Source organism: Ornithodoros turicata, chromosome 7, assembly GCF_037126465.1.
Source record: "Ornithodoros turicata isolate Travis chromosome 7, ASM3712646v1, whole genome shotgun sequence".
NCBI classification, from domain to species: domain Eukaryota; kingdom Metazoa; phylum Arthropoda; class Arachnida; order Ixodida; family Argasidae; genus Ornithodoros; species Ornithodoros turicata.
The window spans coordinates 55641128-55665542 of NC_088207.1; the positions used below are offsets into that span (position 1 = coordinate 55641128).

General features: G+C 48.2%; 1 protein-coding gene across 1 annotated transcript in view; it reads left to right on the forward strand.

The window, feature by feature from the left end:
- LOC135401630 (phosphatidylinositol phosphatase PTPRQ-like) overlaps window positions 1-16758 on the forward strand; it is a 41462-nt gene extending 24704 nt beyond the window's left edge. Inside the window, exons 10-29 of the mRNA XM_064634134.1 lie at window positions 105-392; window positions 551-844; window positions 1916-2043; window positions 3118-3301; window positions 3406-3564; window positions 4507-4608; window positions 5240-5375; window positions 6031-6095; window positions 6877-6997; window positions 7118-7198; window positions 7276-7374; window positions 8569-8650; window positions 8709-8799; window positions 10914-10990; window positions 11873-12007; window positions 12625-12738; window positions 14026-14192; window positions 14372-14507; window positions 14571-14652; window positions 15223-16758. Of these exons, the coding sequence (XP_064490204.1) occupies window positions 105-392; window positions 551-844; window positions 1916-2043; window positions 3118-3301; window positions 3406-3564; window positions 4507-4608; window positions 5240-5375; window positions 6031-6095; window positions 6877-6997; window positions 7118-7198; window positions 7276-7374; window positions 8569-8650; window positions 8709-8799; window positions 10914-10990; window positions 11873-12007; window positions 12625-12738; window positions 14026-14192; window positions 14372-14507; window positions 14571-14652; window positions 15223-15272 (2591 nt within the window). The 3' untranslated portion in view covers window positions 15273-16758. The remainder of the gene's footprint in view (window positions 1-104; window positions 393-550; window positions 845-1915; window positions 2044-3117; window positions 3302-3405; window positions 3565-4506; window positions 4609-5239; window positions 5376-6030; window positions 6096-6876; window positions 6998-7117; window positions 7199-7275; window positions 7375-8568; window positions 8651-8708; window positions 8800-10913; window positions 10991-11872; window positions 12008-12624; window positions 12739-14025; window positions 14193-14371; window positions 14508-14570; window positions 14653-15222) is intronic.
- Window positions 16759-24415: the final 7657 nt, after the last annotated feature.

Here is a 24415-nt window from a genome sequence, read left to right on the forward strand (position 1 = left end):
AGCTTCGGACTGGTTGTCCAAACTCGGTGTAATGACAGAGACATGTCACAGCCGTTTCAACGGAACAATAATCTGATTTGTAAATAGTTCCTGGTACATTATAGCTCCTGGTTTACCGACCAGTATCTTGGGCGAAGCAACCGCCAGCAGCTTGACCTTGTCCTGGAGAGCACCGCGAGAGCCGAACGGTCCCCTGGACGGCTACAACGTCACGTGGGCTGCCAAGGGCAAAGAAGAAAACCATACCGTCACCAGTATCGCCGAGATAATCATCGATAACCTAAAAGCGTACACCGTATACCAAGTCAACGTGCGTGCCTTCAACAGGCTTCCCTCGGGAGAAGTTCTTGCAGGTGAAGAAGCCACTTGGGAGCATACCACCTGCCCCGACGGTGAGTGAACGCCTTATCTAACTCTGAACCGTAGAACCAGACCCGACAGCATAACCTTTCTTATACCATACGGGCTGAACCATACTGAAGGCTACGACTGCAAAGAACAATCAGTTGCTTTCACTCCCATTTTAAAATCTGGTTATGTACGTCTACAGCCCCGTCAGCACCAACGAGCGTTTCTGCTAGTCCTGGAACGCGGACCATTTCCCTGGAGTGGAGGGTTCCAGAAGTACTCAATGGTGCCCTCAACGGGTACACCGTGCGCCTCGTCGATGCTGATGGTACTCACGTACAGCGTGAAGTGGACGTGCAAGGCACGCGGACTGTCCTGACGGGATTGAAACCCTATAGCCGGTACAACGTCAGCGTCGCTGCTTACAATCTCTACAACTCCACGACCAAACTTATTGGAGACGAATACCGTACTCAAGTTCTCACATTTCCAGAACGTAAGTACGTTGCAATATCTTCAGGGACAGTCATTAAGAAATATTCAGACTAGAGCAGTTGGGTTCCCCTTGTGCACCAACCGCGAGTGCAGGATCAACTATACTTTCACGGTACCGCGCATATATGCCATTCCTTGCAATATCCGCTTCGAGAGAAATCTACCATTTAGCCTTGGTTGATTGATTGATTATTTAAAAGAGAACCGGGGAGAAAACCTTGGTTGCTGGAGCTGATGCCCGCTCAATGTGCTGCGTTAGAGCGCACCAGTCGTTATATGAAGCATCTGACTTCATAGTCCCCTTGGGCAAACCTGAAGCATCGCAAAGGCTTGGCAGTGTCTTTATTTCCAAGCCGTTTGATTCTCTGCCATAGTGGTCTCCTGCTCGAGGGAGATAGCGCGTTCTTCATAAGTCCTGGAGGGAGCAGACACCCCTCCGAGCGTTGGCGTCGTAAGACCTGGACGCATCTACGTGCGATGGCCAATTAGAGGCTCGTTGAGTTGTATTGCCGAGTGTTGTTCCCGTGTGTGTTCGTTTTGAACCATGCGTAACCCATTACGCTGTTCAATCGATGACGAGGAGACTAACAGGGCACTGGTAGCAATGTCGTAACCTATCCGGTGGTTGGCTCCTCTAGTTCATAGTGCGGCTGCCCAATATCCTGCCATAGTTGTGTGGAAATGTCTTCGGTTAGCGTTGGAGGCCACCGTCTGAGACACCTCAAAGTACTCATGGTTCAGATAGACAGCATAAATAAATGTACGGTAAATGAGTTTTCTGCGCATTTCTAAAGCCCGAGAACGGATTTCGTCTTCAGGAAAGAAACTCCAGTGTGGGAGAGATAATTGGTGACTAATCCAACGTGGCAAGGAGGTATTTTTGCCGTTCAGAGGTACGGAGATAGCTGTGGCTCTCCAAAAATGTGGGCTCTTTCTTGCTATTTTCGTTTCGTCATCACTCCATCCGTCCTCTACCAATGAAATGTTCATTCCCACTTGAAGACGAAACCCGCCCTGGAGTTTTAGCGTCCGCAAATACCCCGGCCAATGAAACAACCATGTGTCGTTTCAGCTCCCGGCCCCATGAAAGACGTTCAAGTGACGGCTTATAGAAACAACTCCGTGAGACTTTCCTGGAAGCTTCCTTCTGAAACCCGTGGGAAGCTCACCTCCTTTCTCCTAGATGTTAACGACACAAAGGTAAGCTTCGCCGAGTAATCTTTGTATTTGGTCTCGATAATATAGAGCGTTTCACAAGGGTCCCTCAAGGTTGACCGACACTTACTTCTTTAAATACAATGAAAAATTCGGCAAGCACCACGTCAGTTTTTCAACGTATTCACCGTACGTGCGCATCTCGACACCGCTACCATCGCTGTGGCAACTCTTTGATGCCTTTAGCGTAGAAAGAAGTGGGCTGCTGTCGTAGCCACTACAGGACATCTTTCTGAAGGACTTATTTCATCTGTGTAGAACATCTTTCCTCCGTGGTTCGCTCTATAAGGGGCCCCCCAAACAAAGACAGGAAGCCCCGGAAAAAAAAACCCGGAAATTTTTGGGGAAAAAAACAGTTTTTTTCGCTTTTTTCCTCGTCTCCGGAAAAATAGCTCAAAATTTCCAGGCGATAAAATTCGCCTGCCGCAAGGCTTCTACCATGGCGCACCTAACTAACCTACCTACCATCGTACTCTCGTTCTCAGTGGCAGGGTCCGATATGGGAACTGTTCTTTTTCGTGGTCGGAGTGGACAGGTTGTTCTAATTACCTACTGCTGAGTAGACAACAGTCTGCTCCGCATTTATGCCTAGAGGATGAGCACTACTACAGCTTCTAGCTCATTGTATGCTGTGGTTTGGCCAGCAATGCTTCGACTCAGCAGTAACCGCATTTGTTTCCATTTTTCCCAATTTTTCGGGAAATAAACCCCGAAAAAAACGTTTTTTTCGAGCGATTTAAAATTTCCGGAAATTTTGCATCTCTACTTGGGACTAAATCTGGGCTGCAAGGTGCGTGTAGGGGCAGCGCATTTCGGCCGCCAAATTCGCGTGTGAGACCGGGCACTGTCATGAGAAGATGGATGACCCTTTCGGACAGCATCCAATGATTTTTCCATGATTTTTCTCCAGCAAAAGTATCCATCAACCGTGAACGACCCTTGTAGAATAGGGTGCACGAGCGCGTTGGGTCCCCAATGAAATTGGGGGTAGTATTCGTAAACTGTCGGGCCTTTAATCGAATCGTTCCACTTGATGAGTCGAAATTTTCCTATACCCAGGGCGATGGCGTAACGGAACAGTACAATTACTCGCTGCTCAAACTTTGTAAGGAAGGACATTGCGAACACCTCTTCACTCGACTTCACGCCGAGTGTGAGTACCTATTCGGTGTCCGAGCCATCAATGAAGGTGTACGACAGCCTGGAGCTCTGAATGCACTCACCGTCACTATTCCTCCGGGTGGTAAGTATTGCAAGAAAACAGTTACGCCCCATTCATTCGCCATTTACATAATTCATCATCATCATCAACATCATGATAACGATGATGGTCGCCCGACACCGCAGATCCGCCCCAAGCGAAAAACATCAGCAGCAGTGTGGAAGGTGGCATCGCTTACCAGCCATACAGTCAGTTCCTGTTTTCCATGGCTCCAGACACATTCAACGACTTCAACGGAGCCATCGTCGCTTATGAAGTGATCGCCTCAGAGTCATCTTGCATCGGTGAGACATTGTTAAGAAGGCTGATCGAAGAAGTGAAGGGGTTGCGGAACATGATGCACGTATTGCAATGCGCGCCAAAGTGTCGAGGAAAAATTTTTACGCGCCGCACTTGGCGAGATACGGTTCCTTCAAGACTTAGACGTCGAGCTCTGACGTCAGGAAGCATCGTCCGTTCCTACTGGTTCTCGTAAGCACGTGGTTCCCACTGCGGCCATCTAAATGGCGGATATGCCTCCCGTGATATGACGATAAGTCGAAAATCACCGAAATTTCAAAACTTTCGTTTTCAGGCGTCGCTACCACAAGGGGTACTGCGCATAGAAACACAAAACTTTAGTTTGTTTGATGAGGAACTGAGATTATTTTATAGGCCGAATCGTCAGGGGAAGGCTCTAAAAATGGCGAACAAGGCTGAAATCGCCTCTTTTGCCTGGAGCATTAGAGGGGTGAAGGAGAGACCTGTTTTGCATGAGGTATGCATGATACAATATCGCATCTTCGAATAACGTAACAACCACTGGTAGGCGATGGGATTAAACATGAGCCAATAAATAGGTGAAATGTGGGGTACACTTTTCCGAATTGACGCCGCCCATTAAGCCCTCCCAAACATTGAAGAGAATATAGTTTGAGCTGGAACTCGTAGAACTCTTCTTCTACGTCGACATGTGCATTTTTTTTTCAAATATTGGTGGTGGTGGTGGTGGTGAAGTGCCCTGCTTGGATCACCTGCCATGGAATGACCCAGCTAAATGAGTTTCGGTATTCGTCGATGACCCCCTTTGCTGTAGAACTTTAATTGCAGATTCACATCGACTAGATCGATAGACGATACCATAAATGAAATCAAAGATGATCCACTTGAAATGATTTATCATGTACGCGTCCCTAATAACTCGTACTTGATACACTTTGACTCAGTGCGCGCTTGGCTATGTGCAGGACAGAGTGTTGCCGGGAACCTAACATGGGGTGACGTGACATCGAAGGATGCGGTACCTCCTTACCTAGCGTCTCCCAAAGGATGGAATCCGTTTCAACCAGGTATGCCACCTCTTTGTCCTTCAACAGTAGTAGCGACTCTACAATAGAAAGAGCTTCATTATTTTCACCATATGTGAACCAACGGCTTGCACTATGGCAGATGAGTCTTCTAGCTGTGTAAAGAAGCATAATGCGCCTCATGACTTCCAATGTGCTCGAACGTTGCCTAGCTTTACAGAGGTCCATACAGAAATAAATCAGTAAAGTGCCCTATCGGGAATGCTGTACTCCGTGGCTGCTTAATAGACCTCTACCTGTTTGTAAACAAATGATGTCATAATGTTCGACAGCGCCACGAGTTTGGTAGTGTTGAACCACGTTCAATGCTAGTGGCGAACAAGGTCGCGTCCGAAAGCCACGTCCTTGAGGGGATTACGATGGTCTCTGAAAAGAACGCGACCTTGGGTCCTACTTTTCTTTCAATAGGAGGCAGCAAACAATTGGCCATTCGTGGAACCCAGCTCACCCCTTCCCATCTGTTTTGGTTTTGGTGTGTCTACCAACGTCATGATGACGTTTCTCGGGTAGAGGTCTATTTTCTGTGTGTGCCAGTACCGTCTGTGCCTTGCTCATTGAATATTTGGGTACACTTTTTTATATTACGTATTAACGTACGGCTTTTCCTCCAAAGGTCCTTCCAGAAGTTATGATCCGATGGCTTGCAGTGTATCCAACAGCAGAGCAGTCTGTATCCTTGGTGCCCAGCACTGTCCTTCTAATGCCCCGATGCCCTGCAATGGTCCACTGAAATCAGGGAAAAGCTACGCGTGAGTGGTTGCTCTTGATCCCATACTACTCAAGAAGGATTGCTACATATGTTCTTTCCCTCATTGTGCACTCGCTAGAATCACAGTGCCGTCGATTAAGGCGCGTCGCCCGAGCCAAACGCAGAAAGCTTGTGGATGCTGACATGGCCTCAACAAGCGTGCTTGTAATTGGAAGGGCTCCTAGGGGCTCTGTTGTGCACAAGGTGTTGTAATAACACTTGAGCGCCAGGGTTGGTAAATTCATGCCCCCAACGCGTAGAGCGGGTACCCGCCAACAGGGGTGTACCCGCACAAAATTTTCTCAGGTATGTCACCCAATGGTGCTGATGTCTGTGGGTAACTGCGAGTGTATACTCGCACTCATAATAAAAAAAAAAGAATAGCGTCTCTTCTTGGATGCTATGCCAAGCTATCGATTTGTTGATATTGTGATTGTGAAAAAGAAGTACACTGATGTTAAAACAGCTGTGAGAAAAATTCCACAGAGTTATATGCCTTCCAACTGATAGATGTAGAACATCTCATACAAAAGAGCTTCTACTGAATTCATTTTGCGTGAGACGAGAATCGTTACGAGTTCCTGCCATGCACACATGGTAGTTTTGACCGTCATTGCGAACACAACAGTGTTTTAGGATACGTCCTTTTGTTACAGGATGTATGTGCGAGGCTACACCGCCGGCGGGTCGAGGGCCACGGCTCCGCTACATTTCTCCACGGGTGAGTTGAGTGCAGCAAACTTTTCTCTTAATGGTAACCTCAATTAAGGAACTAGTGAAAGCCTCCCCATTTAAATTTTTTCGGTTTTGGCTGCGGTTGGTCGCCTCTACCACGCGCGCGTAATTTCTTGCGTGCAACTGTTCAAGATCAGCCCCAGGGAGGACTCCAGTTGCGGACACTGTAATCATCCGGAGACTATCGCGCATATCCTGACAGAATGCCGAGCATACCATACTATGCGGGAAACTCATCTTCCCCACGCCAGGCCTGGCATACTGACGGACGTCCTCTTCCCCGAAGGTTCTTGTGCGGAACGACTTTCAAAAACTCGCGGCCTCGTGCGCTTGCTTCATGAACGGGCCTAGCGGAGAGACCACTCTAGTGCACCTCTCACCTACAGTGTGCCTCCGTCCCTACAGTGTCGGTCATCCTGCCTATGCATCACTTTGAAGTCCTCAACTCCCCTCTACCACTTTCCTTTTTTTTTCGCTATAGTCGTGACGATGCCCACTTGAGTGCGGCCAACAACGGCAAGCTACCTCGACCCCCCCCCCCCCGCCTCTTGCGTGCAAATTCTTACCCCCACCCCAAGTCATTTAGAGATCCCGTAAGTAGGGCCGCACCGTGCCCGTAGAGGGCAAATTGTCGTGGCTGCTTTTGGTACGCTGACGCCACGTGACGTTGATTTGATTACGTCACGCCAGGAGATCGCGTTATGCGATCAGGTTTCGTTCTTATAGTGCAGTCTCTCTTCTAATGATTTCCACATTATGCCATGCAGAGCCACTGCCAGAAAAGAGTGATGCTGGTGCCATTGCTGGCGGTGTAATCGGAGGTCTTATTATTGGACTCATCATCTTGGCTGCAGGCGTATACTCCAAGCGGTTTCGCATCACCATTGGGTATTTACGATTGTCAGTCGTCACCGATAATTAAACGCTTAGCCAGAAGGGTTATTTTGAAATAACTGTGAATGTACCGTAATAACGTTACGTAACTCATACTTACCCTGTACCTTGCAGAAGACAAAAGTCGCAATCCAACGGCAATATAAAAGCTGCACAGATCACGGACTCCAGCGTCGAACTAGTCCACGTTTCAAGGTGAATAACGTGCAACTACTAATAACAAATATGAGCGTTGTGGAACCGTCGTTTTTCTTTTTGCATTTTCCTCGCAGCTCCAATGGCTTACCGAAGAAGGGAGAGCAGGCCGTTGCGGAGAATGTAGCCATGAGCCCGGAGGAGAGCACCATCCCAATCGTTCACATACCCAAAGGGTATACCACCCTGCCTACTCGTCTTTTTCTTGGAAAGCTGTTGGCATACTCCTACGATACCTCCAAGAAGTTTTTGTCGCGGAAACTCCCATTATACCGTGTATTCACACGAGCGACATCCCCAAGGAATATTCTAGTAGAAGAAGTATCAAAAACTGCTCAAGGGGCAGAAGTTCCGTTTTACGTTGAGCATTCGCACGGTGCCGGAGTATCGGACTTGGCGTTCTGCACACTTAGCAGACAACACCGTTTTTTCCTGTCGTCTGCTACGGTACTACGTATTTCGTGCGGCAGCACAAAATTCAGCACGCTCCTTCATCAGCAACCCTTCGCACGTAGGCATATAGAGTTCGCCAATCGCAGCAGCCGGCTAAGATGTCAGCCAACCACCGCAGACGATTTTGAAACCCATGCTTTCTGTGGCTAACAGCGGCTGCCCATGTGGCTGATGGCGGCTCATTTCCATAGCTACTGCCACTGAAAGCAACGTCGTGATTGTTTGACTCTTATGGCGAATTCGGGTGGTCATTTCATGGCAACACGGCCTAGCGCGCGGAAATTACTAGGTTGGCGCGTGGGCTGGACCACATGACCATTGCCATCCGAACATGAGTGCAAGGAATCTAGCAGTTTTAGTCGATTGAATCACGCTAGCGGCATCGCGGGCGCCCGTCTTCGGGATCCGTCGTCTGCTAAATCACGTGAACTTCGACGTGCGGGCCAATGGGGGCACTCCCCACGTTGCAGTGCGGATGTGACGACACCGGATATAGTTGGGCAATCCGCTGCTCGGTCGTTTGGAGACTTGGCGAAAAATTTGCTAGCTAGCAAATTCCGGGCGCTCGGAAAGCGCCACGCGAACATGCGAGATTGCTTCGCTTTGACCTAGCGAACATGACTGCTCGGGATCTGGCAAAAGAAGTTGCCCCCGAAATGACCACACGAGTTCGCCATTAATTGTTATGTCACGTCGCTCAAGCGACCAGGCTTTGTCTCTAGGTGGTGTTGGCAGTGTTCGATATGACACGACGTTTAGCGCTCGTGCTTACGTCACAGCAAAAAGCAATCTCTTTTTTCGCCTCTTTCGTCGGAGTACTCCACAGAGTAGTCACTCTTGTGAATACACGGGTACAGTCAAGTTATGCTTTCACCCTGCCGTCATGCGGGAGCAAAAACCTAACAATTGCATTTCAGACCCATAAAAAAAAGCGAGTTCTCAGCGTACGTGGACGACATGATGAAAGACTGCGGCTACAAGTTCATGGATGAGTACGAGGTAAGGTTGGCCTTGTGCCTCATTGAACAGCCGACCAATCCGCGTGCATCTCTTACAGAGGCTGGTAGAGTTGAGTCCTCACTACCGGTGTGATGCGGCGCGAGAACCTGAAAACAGCAAAAAGAACAGATTCACCAATATACACCCCTGTGAGTGTTTGTTTAGGTGAAGCTCACCAGTGGTGGCATTGATGTTATATCCCAAACAGTACCCAAACATACCCAAGGTTCGGGTGTACGGGGGTGTCCTATCAGAGCGGTGCTTCGTTTCGGAGAGCTGCAGACAAGAATAGAACCGTCAATTACGTGCCCATCTGTATGTACTTTCCATACACTACAGGTCTCCTGGACTTAGCTCATTCACTGCTCCGGCTCAAGCACCTTCGTATTCGTTTTGTAAAAGTGCGCACCTAGTTATGGGCGAGTTCGCCGTCTGCCTGCCATCACTGGATAGGCTGTGCAACCAGATTGCAACTACATCCACCAGACCACAATGCGAGTTCACGTCGGTGGCATTGAAATCGACGTCACGGTCGCATGTAAAATGTTTGCACAAGTTTAGTGAAGGACAGACGAGCGCTTAATAACGAAAACCAACAGCGCGAGCACAGCGGAGTTCCTCTCTACTCACTCATTCGTTTTGGAAGCGACCGAAGTGTCAAAACTGCATTTGAACTGTCTAAACGCTCACGGCTAAGCCTTCTGGAACTAGCACGGCGAGCGGAGCCAAACCAAAGAGACCCGGTGTAGTATTAGCTGAAGTAATGAAACTTAGACAACCTCACAGCGCTCAGACGCATACTTCTAATAAATTATGGCAGTTGATAAAAAGGCACTGTTGGTGCCATTATTTGATTGTACCTTATGCTGCATAGGACAGTGCTAAATATAACGTGATTTTTATTTAGTTAGTTAGTTATTTCATAGTGCCCCAAAGGTCCTTGTGGAAGTTACGTGGGGGTACAACATATACATAGACATTGTAGAGTATTAAAGTATGCTTAAACAGTACATACAGTGTTTACAATAAACAATACAATAACACAATAGGTACAATAGAAATATATACAATAAAAATTGAAGAACGATTAATGTAATTAATGCGGCGCGGAAATGCGTTAGGATTCAGCCGACCCACCCACTACCACTATCCACCCATAACTATCACTAACTGTTACTAACTACACAGCCACAACAGCGGCACAAGCCTTCTTCCACGCCGGCGGCTTATTTTGAAACGCTGCAGCTTTCGCTCTTCCTCCGTCTCGTTCGCTCGCTCTCGGCGCCGAGCAGCGGCATCCGTTGCCTGACATTGCTTGCGTTGTTCCTCAGTTTCGGCAGCTCGTCGCCTTCGTTGCATTCAGCTGCACACTGCACGCTGCACACTGCATTCAGCCTTCACACTTGAATTCAACCCATACGCGCCTTGCACACCCGCAAGTTCGGACTCGCCTTCGTATCTGGCGCGCCGCCAAGACCGCTTCTGCAGACGTGCTCCTCTTCCAGACGTCACCCGCCGCGGCGCGCGTACATTGGCTTCCGCTCCGTGACCTACTTTCCCTTGCTCTCAACTGTTCACCACCCTCCTCCTCTATCACGCAGCGTTCTTCCCTCTTCACGTTTTGACCATACACTGACACTTTTCCTTGAAACGCAGCTTCTAATGCTAACGCATTAATAAAAAATCACGGTACAAGAGTAAATAGCAAGTTTTAGTACATCGGAAGGTACTTACAGTAACGTTTCCGAAGATATGATAAGCCAATTGTCTGATTTCTTCGAAGGGGCTGACATCACATCTGTGATCTTTGATTTGACAGCATCCTTTATCGTATTGTTTTCGTAGAATGCTTCCGATGCACTAAAAATCCCTAGTGGATGGTACAGTTTTCGTCAATATGATATACGACTATGATAACTTGAGAAGTCCGTTAGACGAGATCATGACATTAAATTAACCTTTCACACGTACTTAACCTTCCCTGGGAAATGTACTATAATAAAATAAGATTACTTTTACCTTCGTAAAATGCAAATATTTGATCGAGAACGTATATGTCGCTTTGGAGTGCTGAGAACCGTCGGGAAGCTACTGTGGGAGGTGAACGACGACTACCTTTGCCTTCCGGTCGTCTGTGGTGTTAAATGCACTTTTCGCTTATTTTGTGCTTGCAAGCCATACTGTGAGCGTGATAATATTTTCTGTACAAAGAACACACAAACATGTGTAAGACCATTCTAGCGTATTTTTCCCTTCATTGCAGTCGACAAGAATCGCGTTCCCCTGTCGGAGATCAACGGCGACCCGCACTCTTCCTACATCAATGCAAGTTTTATCCAGGTATGAAACCCTTCAATCTCGTCCTCGTCAATCTTTCGGCGGAGGAGGGGGGGAGGAGGAGTGTCGTTGGGAGGAACCCGAGAGGTCTGCCTGCCTGATTAGGCGGCATGTTTCTCGGGAAGGGAAAGGTGGTGGAGAGGAGGAAAGGGTGAAGTGGAAGACCGAGCGGAATCCGCTCGGGGGGAGGATAGCTGCGTCCATGGGCCGACTTCAGGGGAACTGTGCCGGCATACGCCTATTACACATCTGAGGGAAACCCAGGAAAAACCCCAGACGGCACAGCCGGCCCGCGGATTCGAACCGCGGACCTCCCAGTCTCCAAGCGCACGCGTTACCGCTGCGCCACCGGAGCTGGTAATATTTCGGCAATATCTGCAAAGGAAGCATTCGCTTAGCACACGTGATATGGGTCCCGTGCATATGCTACGGAACACCATACTACTGAGGTTCGTCTCTCGGCCGCGTCATACGATCATTGTCAGTCCTAGTGCTGTGTGAGCGTGTCACACGCTCCTGCTGTCATTTCGGCAACACCATTTAACAACCCTTTCCTTCCTTCCATTCCCTTAACTTCCTTTTTTTTTCGATTCCCCTTTTTTCTTTTTCCTTCCTTTTCTTTTTGATTTCCTTTTTGTTTTCCCCTTTTCTCCTTCCTTTTCTCTTTCGTTTTCCCCTTTTCTTTTCCTTTTTTTTCCGGAATAGCAAGCCGGCTCTTTGCCTGGCTAACCTTTCCTTTCTTTTTCTTAATAACCATATACCCCCCACCCCCATGAATGCAGAATAGCGGGTCCTATAGTTTTCACTGCAGAATTTTTTTACGTACCCCTATCCTGATGGATTAGCAAGAAGCCCAACCTAATGTTCTGGCGCATCCCCTTTTAGGGCTTCAACGGTACCAGGGAGTACGTGGCAGCGCAGGGGCCCAACGTGACCACCATAAACGACTTCTGGAGGATGGTCTGGGAACACGATGTTCGTTGCATCGTCATGCTGACGCAATGCGTTGAAGGAAACAAGGTCAGAAGAACTCATTCCTTCAGCTCATAAAATGTCATGGATGAATGCTATAGCGGCACAGAATCCTCTTATGCGGTCAAGTTCCGTTTTTAGAGCGCAGACTACTCTCGCGACCAAAACAATGGTAAGGTGATGCAGTGATGGGTCATAGTATGCTCACGGTGAAACATGAAACACTATAATGTTAGGAAGTTAGACGTGGCGCAAGCGCAGACATAGGACAGGAAAAAAATATCGACGAGCGCCTCTTGTCTCGCACCTGCGTTCCTGCCACGTCTGTTCCAGTTCACACTAACTGGAAGATTTTCTTTCTTTAAACCAACCGATTAGAAGAAGAGTTCTGAGCTTCGAAGATACACAGACATATAGGAAAAGGCGACAAAACATTCAGTTTAAAACCAGCAAATTCCTTTGTGCAGTGTCGTCCTTTTCAGTGTATTTGTATTCCTCAAGCTAAAAAGTTCTTCGGGTATATAAACATTCACCAGTTAGCCGCCATTTCATTCATCAAGTTCTCTTTTGGAGATACGCTTTTCAGTGACCGATTAAGTAACATGACGGTTGCGGCAGAATGTTTGACCGTTTATGCGTGAGAGAGTTTTTTTGTTTTTCAACAGAAAAAGTGCGAGCGTTATTGGCCAGATGAGGAACAAAGTTACGGGGACGTTAACGTCAAGAAGGCCAGTGTCACGACGCACGAGGACTACACCGTCACTTTGTTCTCCATAAAGGTAATTCCTTCGTTACCATAGAAATCATAAGAAGAGAGGCTAGAAGAAAACCTGAGAGAGAGAGAGAGAGAGTACTGGGGGAGAAGAAGGGACTTGTACGCAGGGAGGCTCCATGATAGAGATCAATGCGGTGGATTCGATCATGGCCTTTTCGTGGGCCTTTCAATGCGTGAAAGCCAGTTCGCTTCACCATCCCCGTTATCCAATCCAATCCAAGTCGTGCTTCCTTTCGCTGTGCTCTGTGCATGGGTGTATACCCAGGGGCAAAAGCGTGAAACCTCCTCACCGCTTTTCCTGGAGACGGACACTGCGGACTGCGCGGGTTTTCAGTGTATCGTATATATGAGACACTGAAAACCCGCTCCATCTGAGAAACCTTTGAGAAAAATCAAGACGACCTACGAATAAAAAGTGAACAATTTTCACGAGTGACCTCGAAGCTCCAACTACGACCTCCTTTGCTCCCCTCTCGGTACATCCGTCACTCCGTGTGCCATCCCGTGTGCGAAGTGAGTTTGTTCTGCTATCATCGTGTGTGCTTGGATTGTTTCCCATTTCGTAATGAACGGTTATTATGTAAACCTTGTGCTGCGACATACGAGAACGGCGCACGGAGCTCGTAGGAGATATCGTTCGCGTAACACGTTAGGTTCTGCAGTTCCTACAGTATCTGTCATGGCGGCCCACTTGTTGAGATGCCCCTCTTCACTGGCTTTCTATATTTTGAGAGTTCTATGTTCGTCACTTGGCTCGTACAATAATGACGCGTTCCTACCACGGGACGCCAGGTCAATTGGTGATCGCTTCTTTTGTACTAAAGGGCATCCCAGCTTAACGATACCTTCTATGTAGCACGACCAATTTTTCAACCTTTCAAGAATTCTGCGTGGGAGCTCTCCTGGCACAGCCGCGATAGGCGGACATCGTCTTCTGCTTTGGTAGAGAGCGTAGTCTCTCTGTGGTTAGCGTGCTAGCCATGTCACGTCGAGACTGGGAGGTAGCCGGGTTCGAATCCCGGTGCCGGCTGTGCTGTCTGGGGTTTTTCCTGGGTTTTCCTCAGACGCTTTCAGACATATGTCGGCACAGTTCCCCTAGAAGCCGGCCCAGGACGCACATTTCCCCAGGGCGTGAGTCGTGACGTTGCCCACATACGTGAGACCGACAACGGCAAGCCCTTTCACCACCACCACCACCACCATCTCTCATGCGGGTCTCTCTCTCTCTCTAATCTCATCTGGCTCTCCTTAACGTGTTCAGTCATCTAAATGCGGCTCATTCTCTTTGCAGTCGGATGACTCGAGCCACTGGAGGGACCTCAATCACGTGTTTTTCACTGGCTGGCCAGACCACGGGGTTCCGGAGACGCCTGACAAATTGATCGAATTCGTTCGCGCATGCCAGAAGTTCTTTGGCCCAAGGACTGGCAACCAACCACCCATAGTTGTACACTGCAGGTGAGCATCCATTGACCTCGAAGGGTAGTCCATCGCGTGCTTACCTCTGTGATTTTGACTGCATTGTAGACCATTTGTACCAATACGATATCGAGATGTGTTACATGACTGACAGCCTCAAGTACCGCTTTATCTCTGACACTATCTCTCGGAATGACTGCAACTAATGCTTCTTGCAGCGCTGGCGTCGGTCGCACGGGAACCTTCATCGCTCTCGACTATCTTCTGCAGCTCCTGCAAGTGCAGGAGACGGTGCATATCTTCAGCCTGGTCCTGCAGCTCCGCGAGGGCAGGAGGTGTATGGTTCAAAACGAGGTATAACCCATCGCGCCCTTGGTAACCATGCGGCTTGTGTCACACTTACCATTGGCGTTTCAGAGTCAGTACATTTACTTGCATAAATGCGTCAAGGCTGTCCTTCAAGAGGATGAAAATGATACGCCCAGCAGCAGCTCGCCAGGTACGACTCTATCACGCAGTATAAGCGGTCTTATGAGCTTTCCGATTATATACGTATCTAAAGTATTTAAGTCCCCATATTTGTCCTCCTTCATACCTGTCACAGTCATCATCTATCCGTTGTTGTTGACCAGTCGGGCATATTTTTTTTTCTTTTTTAGAATACTGATTGATATGATATCAACGTCTCCTCTAAAAATTGCAGCACAAAAAATTCTGCTAGAAGGGACGCTAGGTCCTTAAGGATGACTTGAAAGGATGCGTTGTGAGCGGGCGGAACTGGCCACGTATTGTTTTTTTTTTAATGATGGGGCAAGTACAGCGTTACGGGTTCGAACAAGGACGCCAGCGCATGGTACAAATTACTTAGATATGTCTTCCTCGCACACAGGAAGAAAATGAGAACACAGTAGTCTGGTCGCATCCACGAGCTGGCTATGTATGAGCGCTGAGCACTCTCTACGTGTCTGATTATCCTATGACAAACATTTTCGATGCCTCTTTCCTTCATGCCTGCTCACCCACCCATGCAGCATGGACCCCTTGTAACCAGAATGCTGTCTTCTTTCAGACGAGCCAATCTACGAAAACGTGGATTCACTGCGAGACGTGAGAGCATGACGACGCTTCGTGGACACACACACCTAGGATGCTTTTTTTTTTTAAACTGTGTGTGAGCTCGGGCTGACATGACGGTCTGCTGCGCGTCTTCAAGACAATAGTGGTGGCTACTGACACTAATCTGATATAGCGGCCGCGTAAGACTGAAAGTTCACGTGTTACTGACGCTCCAAGTACAACGGACTATTCACACGCTTTTCAGCAACATACGTTGATCATTCAGGAGTTGCGATGCAGCATATAAGAGTACCCTTACGTGATCTTACAGCCCAAACTGCTGGCCTGCACTATTGCGTTTCAATGCGTGCGACACTGATCCGTCCGTCCGTCCGTCCGTTCGCGAACTTGGTTGGTTCAACAAGTTCAGCTTTTGGGCATAGCGACGCAAGCACAAGCCAACGAGAAGACAGGCGATGCCAGGATATATCAATTGGTTGTGCGACAGGAGTGCGTGTGATTGGCTCCGTAGTCCGGTGTTATGGGATTACGAAGGACTTCTAGCAAACTGGCTTTGCAATGGTGCGAACATCAATGTGAAAGGAATGCGCGGACGCGGATCTGTTCGAACGCAATAGTGTGGAACAGCCTTAAACTGAGAGCCAGACGCGAGCCAGTTGAAGTGATCTTGAAGTAATCATGAACGTGACAAAAAGTTTCAAACTGGCGCCATGGTTTGACCCTGATGGTAAATTTTAAAGTTGCTTATTATAAGCAAGCTGACTGGAATGTCAGCGTCAGCGGCTGTGACGCGCGAGTGCTGTTGAAGCAGATGGCTGTGATGGGCAAGGAGGACACTACGAGGATGAGCGCACATTAGTCAAAAGCGTCCAAGTATAGATACCGTATGATACACTGGTCGGAGTTGCACAAAGGGTCCCGCAAATATAGAGAAAATTGTATCTCCAAAGATCTGACGCTATTCTGTGACACGCTCGTCAATTCCTGTTGCGTTAAATTTCACCTTTTATTATTTTATACGACTATGAATCAATTAAGGAAAGACAGGAAAGATTTCTCGTTTCCGGCTGTGGCGTGTTGTACGAGAAATACCATAAGTTCTTGCACAAGAACGGTGATCATAGGTGACCTGTAGCACGCGACCTTAGACTTGCAGAATCCTACTTACGGGACCTCGTAAGAGAATGAGTGAGGTTGAACCCATCGGCGGGAGGAGGCTCCACTCATGGCTGCTCACTACGTGGGACGTCAGGCGGCAGATTGATTGATTGGAAAATACGTCGTATAACACTGGTTGCCAAGAATCAGTGAACAATCACCATGATGTCTTAGGGAGTCTTCGAAATTTGGATTTGCACCGAAGCTACGAAAGAGTGTGCGCCCCACTGGGAGGTGGAATAGATGTATTTTATATATTCGTGGAGTGCAGCTTCGATTCCTTCGATGATTTCGATATGTTAGCTGCTTTCTATTGACCATATCTGTGATGCTCTAGTCTGATCTGTGTAAATAAAAGCGATGCCTCATATGAACCTGTGTCATTAGTCGAGAGTGTCTCAGTCTACGTCGTAGGCCTGTCGTAGACCTCCGTTAGTGATCCTCGGCTCGGGCGACTTTTCTTCTAATGGGTGCACGCTAGAGGAACAGTCTCTCCCAAACTTACGCTTTTGTTGGTGATATCATTCCTTGAGCTTGAGTGCAGTGGCGTCCTTCCAGTGTCTTAGGTCCCCTGAGCGTCTGAATCAGCGTTCAGCTTTTCTGCGCTGGGTCCTGAGTTGCTGGAACTTAGCATTTGTATATGCACTAGGCACTGTAACTGTCTTGCTTACTTCCCCGCATTTCTGCTGCAAAGTCTCTCGGAGATCAACAGAGAGAGAGAGGTATGCCGTGTCTTTCTGCCGGAAATATGCCAGTTGTAGACTATAAGAGACCTTCTGGGTTTTTGCTGCATGCAGCTTTCGTCAATAATATAGATTGGAATGTGGTCACTTCCTCCTGTATCAAGATCCACAGCCCATGTAAGGTCTTGTGCAATATCATTTGTGCACAGCGTGACATCAGTGCAGCTGCTGTAGGTTGGGCCGCGCAAAAACGACGGAGAGCCATCGTTTAGAACCGCAAGATCGAAGCCCATAACCAGGTCTTCTAGCTGTCGTCCTGTTGCGTCCGTTTTCCTGCTTCCCCCGTAGAGGGGAATGAGCATTTACGTCAGCACATATTATTGCCAGTTGAGGTGGCAAGGGGATAAATGTCTGTAATTGCTTAGTGTCAACCGAGTTTTTCGGAGGTATATATGCTGCACCAATGGTAACTGTCTTTGTAGGTAGGCATGCTTTTGCAATAACGTATTCCACAGAACCGACACTAGATGACTGCACAAAATCCGTCCCCCAAGTTCCAACTCCCGCCCAGTTAGCTAAGAAGAAGAAGAAGAATTCCTTGAGCTTGAGGTGATGGTGGGGACGGGAACACAAAACACAAGTACCTGTCCCTACCACCACCTCAAGCTCATCAACGTCGTTACACTTTTACCTTCATCTGCCTTCACCGAAAGTTTCCCTCTTCTCGTCTGTGTGCAGTCGTTGTCCCTCTTATGTGGTGCACTTTAGACGCGGTGCTGAATCTCGGAGCCGTCCCTGTTCCACGTGTCACCCTTCTTTCTCCACTACACGCATCGACGCGGACCTCAACCGCTAGCTCTACAGCTCCGCGTCTGAGGGGGGAGTGATGTGGCGGGTAGTGGACGACGACCAAGACGTGCCTCTGTTGCCGCGCGCTACTGCGCCTGGCAGTCAGTTCTACAGGCACCGCCCTAGCGGGAGGCCACGACCATCTACCCGCTGGGACATTCCATCATCGCCGGTCTGGACTTACGTAGGGGAACACCACCTCCTCTACACGGTATTGCAAAATCCAGCAGTGCGCATCATTCCGCGCATATACGGAACACTACGATCGGACCCGTTCCACATCCACACGTCCACGATAGGTATGCCCGCGCATCTCCTGCTGTTTCATTGGATGCCGCCAATCTTTGCCTCCTGGGGATCCTATTCCTTGCCGCCAAAGACGGCTCTGTTTTCATTGCGTTTTTTTTCTGAACGGTAGCGTTGTGTGAACTAATTTTGTTTTAGCTTCACTAATTGAAACACGAACTTTCATTTGAGAGCAAGTTGTTTTTGCATTTTAGTGCTCCTTTAAGATTCAAACCCGGTCCAGGAGTAAAGCGACTGAAGCACCACCTACTACCGGACAAATAGAGAATTGGCATAGGGTAATGGTTAGTTACGATAGTAGCCTGTAAAAGCGACATGAAAATGACGTGTCAGCTTCATCGTCACGGCAACTGATCTGCCGCATGATGTGCACCCTCTTCATCGCAAACTTTGCCACGGTTTCGATTAGCAAATCACGCGATGATGAACTGATGTAAACTAGCGCCAAATACTTCGCGAGGCGGCGATCGCCGCAAGTACTATCCCGGTGCTTGGAGCTTCCCCTACGTACCTATATATGTATTTCAGTTTCAGTTTCAGTTTATTTCTCCTTTGCGGATGGAAGTCGGGATAAAAAGCCATTAGGCTTGACAGAAATCCCGCTCCCATAACATATATTTCACATATTTGTATATATATATATATATATATATATTTCATTTCTATATATGTATTTCATATGTATGCCTGAATTGACGCGCCCGTGGAGAACTGAACTGAAACCCTCACTTCTCGGACTAATTAACTTGTGAAATGTTCTTCTTGCGTTTCATGACTCCGTTATCGGGCTGTGATGCTCCACTCACTTCAAGTATTTGCGCACCCATCCCTTATTCCTGCGCGGTACTTTTGCTTCCGGACAGGTGGCGCCGCTTGCGTTAACTGCATCTTGGAAGGAAGATAGTGGTGGCTGGTGGAGCGCCCCGAGGAGAAAAAAAAGCGTGGGGAAACTGACGTAAGAAACTGGGAGATCCTTAGGAGCTTCGTAGGAGTCATCTAACATACACAGACAACTCTTTTGAGAGCTCTCTTCGCGTACTCTATTGTTGGGGAAAGCTCTACAGACTCATGTGTCCGAAAGTTCCGAAGTTATATGGCACTTAAACGTCTATAGAGACATTTTCCTAGCAGAGGCAACATGACCTTGAGTCTGAGGGCAACGACGAGAGAGGACGGACGAAGCAACACACACAAACGACTCGTTCGTATGTGCTGTCTCGTCGTTGCCCTCAGACTCAAGGTCATGTTGCCTCTGCCAAGACACCAGCTCGTTGCATCTAGAGTTCCATCCTGCAATCTAGTTGCGTCCTGCTATGGACTTCAATATTTACCTAAGCCCGTGTCAGGACCGCGGAACACCTATGGTTAAGATCCATGACGAAAACCCGAGACTGGGAAAAAGACGAAAAACAGACGACACAGTCTCGGGGGACTTTCCCAGTCTCGGGTTTTCGTCATGGATCTTAGCCACCAGCTCGCTTGCTTTTTAACCATTTTACCTATGGTTACGCATGGCATACTCAAGAGGACAAAAGAAGAATAAGAAGGCCGGCGGCGGCGGATCTAGAACCTCACGCTTTGAGGGGAGGGGGGGGGAGGGTTCTTACCCGAAGCGCGTAGTGAGGCAAGGGAGAAGGAGAAATCCAATGTTTAAGCTAATGTTTTTTTTTTTGGGGGGGGGGCGATCGCCTACACACCCCCCGATCCGCCACCGAAGGAGGCTGACACCGGTCTAGAGAGCTCCTTCTGGAAATCCCGTAACAGGAAAACGGTACATCTGAGCAACCGCAGCAACTATAGCGCCGATGTCTGCACCATCGTACGATTACAGCTTGACGTCTCCTATGAACAGAGCTCCTGTTTTTATAGACTGTGGCGATTTTGGAATTTGAACGTCTGGAATTTTAAACACATGGGGGGGGGGGGATATGTTTATTAAGAAAAAAGAAACACATGGATTCTTGACTGTGGGATATCGGAGTAACCCCGGTCCGTTTATGTAAGCGACACCAAGGCGGATATTGTAGACAACCCATCCGATACGGCTCACTACAAGGGCAGCTGCGTCACAACAAGCGTGGAACAATGGCTGGCGTTACATCACGGCAGTTCTATTGGGTTTACCAAAACCTATGTGTCGTCTGCTACTAAAATAAGCTTAGAGGTGCCCACTGTTACGTAGACGCATATGCGACAAAATATGACAATGAACGGGACATGTTTATTGTCTAATAACAATTATAGGGATCAGTGGGCAACAATTACTTAAGCTGCGAGACATGCATGGATGGATGTTCTGGACACCGTGTCAGCGTTTGTAATGCACGCCAGAACGTGAAATAATTATTTTCCTAGCTGCGTAGTTGGCGAGATCTTTAACACGCTTCGTCATCCAGCTCTGACGTCACAAGAGTGACAGCCATTACCATTGGCTACCATGGACATGTAACCCCTACCACAGTGGCATCACTTTTATTTCTGTGTGTGTGTGTGTGTGTGTGTGTGTGTGTGTGTGTTCCGCGTTAATGGCTTCTTTCGTTCTAAAATGTGAAACGCAGATCACATCGACGCAGAAAACCGGGTTTCACATTTATCCCGGATAACTTGGGGCCTCACAAGCCCTTTCATGTTGAATACCGTCATCAAGGGTAAGACCAATGAGATTGCTCTGCACACGCCACTTTGGGGATTATTTTGAGATGCTACGAGCACGTCTATGCAGGGATTTCAAATCTAACCTTGAATCGGCAATTCTTTGCGAAGCACCAGTGGACCGATGTGCAGATATGGACAGATGGTTTCGCATCCTGGACGTTGGGGGGAGGGGGGGGGGAAGCGTTGCTAACATCTGTCTGGAAAGTCCGCTGGGAACTAGGGCCAACTTCATAGGGCACGGCAGGATTCAATCCTCCCTTGGAGAGGAAACTGGACAATTAAAAAGACTTCTGGTAGCCATATTCCTGCGAAGGACGTTTATTCTAAACACTTTGTGTTTCAAGCGATTTGTACGACATTATAATGAGTGGAGCTGCTTTGATCCTTGAGTGGAGCTGGGGTTCGATCTTGGTCGTGATATACCGTTCCAATCTGGGGCGGATTTAGGGGGGAGGGTCAGGATGTTCTGACCCCCTCAATTTCTGTCGTTACATAGATTTTCAATTGACCTTTGCAGTGTAATAGCACGCTGTCCAAGACAGTACCCCCCCCCCCCTTGAAGAATCCTGAATCCCCCTCTGGTTGCAATATTCACAGTCCTGTCGACGTGATGCCCCACTAGACAACCATCTAGTATGAGGAAACTGTTAAAGAATCTTGCGATTTCTTTCGTGCTCCGTTACGTGACGAAGGTCACTTGATGTCATTCTTCGTCCTAGGACGGATTTCTTTAAAGGGAAGGTCGCATTCGGAAATCCATCTATGAAACCGATACCACTATGTTCGGCATAACAGTCTACCTGGCTAATTTGTTTCGTTCCAAAAGTGCTTAGATATTAACTGAACAAATTTTACAGATCATCATACATCACTGCCTCCGCGAAGAGGCAGATTTGGCGGCTGCTGCGGCCCACCGTATCTCCAGAGCCGTGCCCATTATCCTCTCCAACGGGGATAGGCGCTCCTACTTGTCTGCGCTGGTGTCACCCTTGGCCCGCCAGCAATGGCTGCATGACATTACTCAATGGTCGCTCCTCCATGCAGTGGACCCGTCATTATCATTTAGGATGCCGGGTGGCTTCCCTCGCAGCTTTACGACACTCCTGCGGCGTCTACGACTCAACGTCGCCTTCACCCCTGTGTTCCGTGTTAAGCTGGGTTACAGTAACACGGCGCTCTGCCTAGCTTGCCGCACCCCAGCTATGATCCCCCATATCATCGAGGACTGTGAGCGGTACACGTGTGAACGCCGGGTACTTCGACGCCAACTTGAACTCCTCGACCATAGACCATTCAGCCTGTCCAAAGTACTTGGCCCATGGAGCTCCACTGCGCATCAGTGCCGGGCTCTTTGCTCCCTTTTTGCTTTCATGCAAGCCACTGGACTCCTCGAAGAGCTTTAAACAGAACTCCGACCTGTCGTCGCTTCAATCCCACCATAATTCATCCTCTCATATTAACCACTGTGAAGTGGGGTAGGGCCCTGTGGCTACCACGGGGAAACATCCCATGTCATCATCACTTCCTCATTTATTGTTGTTGTTGTTGTTGCCTCCGCGGCTTCAGAAGCTCCATCGGCGTGACGTCACTCCGTTAGCGAAGGAGTGAGAGGGCGGCGTGACGTCACTCCATTAGCGAAGGAGTGAGGAGGAGCAGAGGAGGAAAGGCGCCGTCCAGATGCCCCATAACTCTACGAGACGGCGCGCCAGTCCTTTTCTCAAAGGCGTGACATCATTGGCCCCGGTTACAGAATGACGTTTTTTCTCGTTTTTCCAGAGGGAATTCCGGCATACCCTCAACATCCGGCGTCTGCTCTTGTCATGTATTCCATCGAATTACAGTGCAACTACAACACTATTCCGTGCGGGATTTCCGATAGGGTGGTGAGTGGTCCGCGAGGAATAAAATGACACTACCGTTTCGAAATCGACTGGAACTGATGCGACCGTCCCTTTAACAGCTTCGACGTAGCCGGTCAGTGAAAAATGGCGAGAAGGCTGCTACTATCTGGCGGATACTTTTAACAAAGGTAACGCGTGACGTAATTTTGTAATGTATTATTACTACCGAAGCTTATCTAACTAGACTCTACGTAACTAGCACAGAAGACGCGCGGTGAGAGAGCCCTCATTTATATTAAATGTAACGTAAAGCAGCAGACAGACAGGTTATGTTTAATAGCTTGTCACTCGTAAACCCAGCACGACAAGTTACACGTGTGACAATAAACGCTTTTTTTTTTTTTTTTTTTTGCTAGGAACAATGGCGGCAAAAGGGTCTCGTGGCGGCGTCCGGTGGGAAACAATCCTCAATAAATTTGTCAAGCAACAGTGATCTATGTTCCCGACCTGCTTGCTGCTCATGACGACCACGTAGCCGATACGTAGGAGACGTCTTTTGTTTTAGACACAGTGTTATGCGCATGCAAAGTAGTTTTGCCGGTTCAGTCAGGTTCAGTTGAACCCGATTACACCCGAATTATTGAAGCAAAATATAACCCGATATCTGCTGGAAAATATAACCCGAAAGAGTCAGGCCCTATAGTTATAACGTGTTATCAACAGAGGATTTTCCATGGGCCTTAACAGCACGTTGGAAGTTAGTCTAAGGTCATCCATCCTGGTCGTCTCTGAGATGACGCGACGCGACGCTGGGGAACCGATGCGTGGAAAATATTGCAATATCACAGTAATTTAGTTAGTTACAGGTACGTTAGCTAAAAACGCCTACTAGGTGCAGTTACAAGTCACTTTTGTAGAAAAGTAAATAGTCACTGCAAAACGTAACTAGTTACAGTTACAAGAAACTTAGTTACTATACCCTCAAACAGAACAAAACCTCCCGGGGTGTTCCTGTGGATATCCTTTCACGAAAATTCGGATCTCCCTGGGAGACAGACATTTTTCCGGCGGACGTCCCCCACATCTCCGAGTGGCCACGGTTCGGACTTCCCACATATATCCGTCGTTTATCCTCATAGTATGTTACATGGAGATGTCTGGACATGGCACGGACCTACTTATGTACATGCAGACGTTGTGTGGATATACAAACACCCGTAGAGGAGAAAGACATTTATCCTCAGTTTTCGTAGAGATCAGCATTTTTCTGCCTGCCATTTTGTTTTAATCCCGCCACCCGCACCTTTTAATTTCCGTTGCTCCACGTTGTTTCTCTACGTGCCATGTCGGAGAACGAACGCAGCGTTTTAGTCAGAAAAAATATATATATAAAAGCTCCGACAAGACCACCCAGTCCCAGAAGCTCACTTCGAAAGGCAGTGCCATTTCCTTCCAAAGCGGGAACAGATACTATATACTGGTTGTCTCGCTAGCATCCCCACATTCCAGATACCTTCTCGCCTGTGAATCAAAATGATTGGTGAGTTGTCTAAGCTTAATTCGATTACGCACGCGCATACAACAACGAAGTGAGAAATTACTCGGTGTATTAACTCGCTATCAAGACAACGTCCGTGTTTCCTACTGGTTTTGGTTACAGACATCCAGCTGGTACATCGAAAGTCAAACTTCG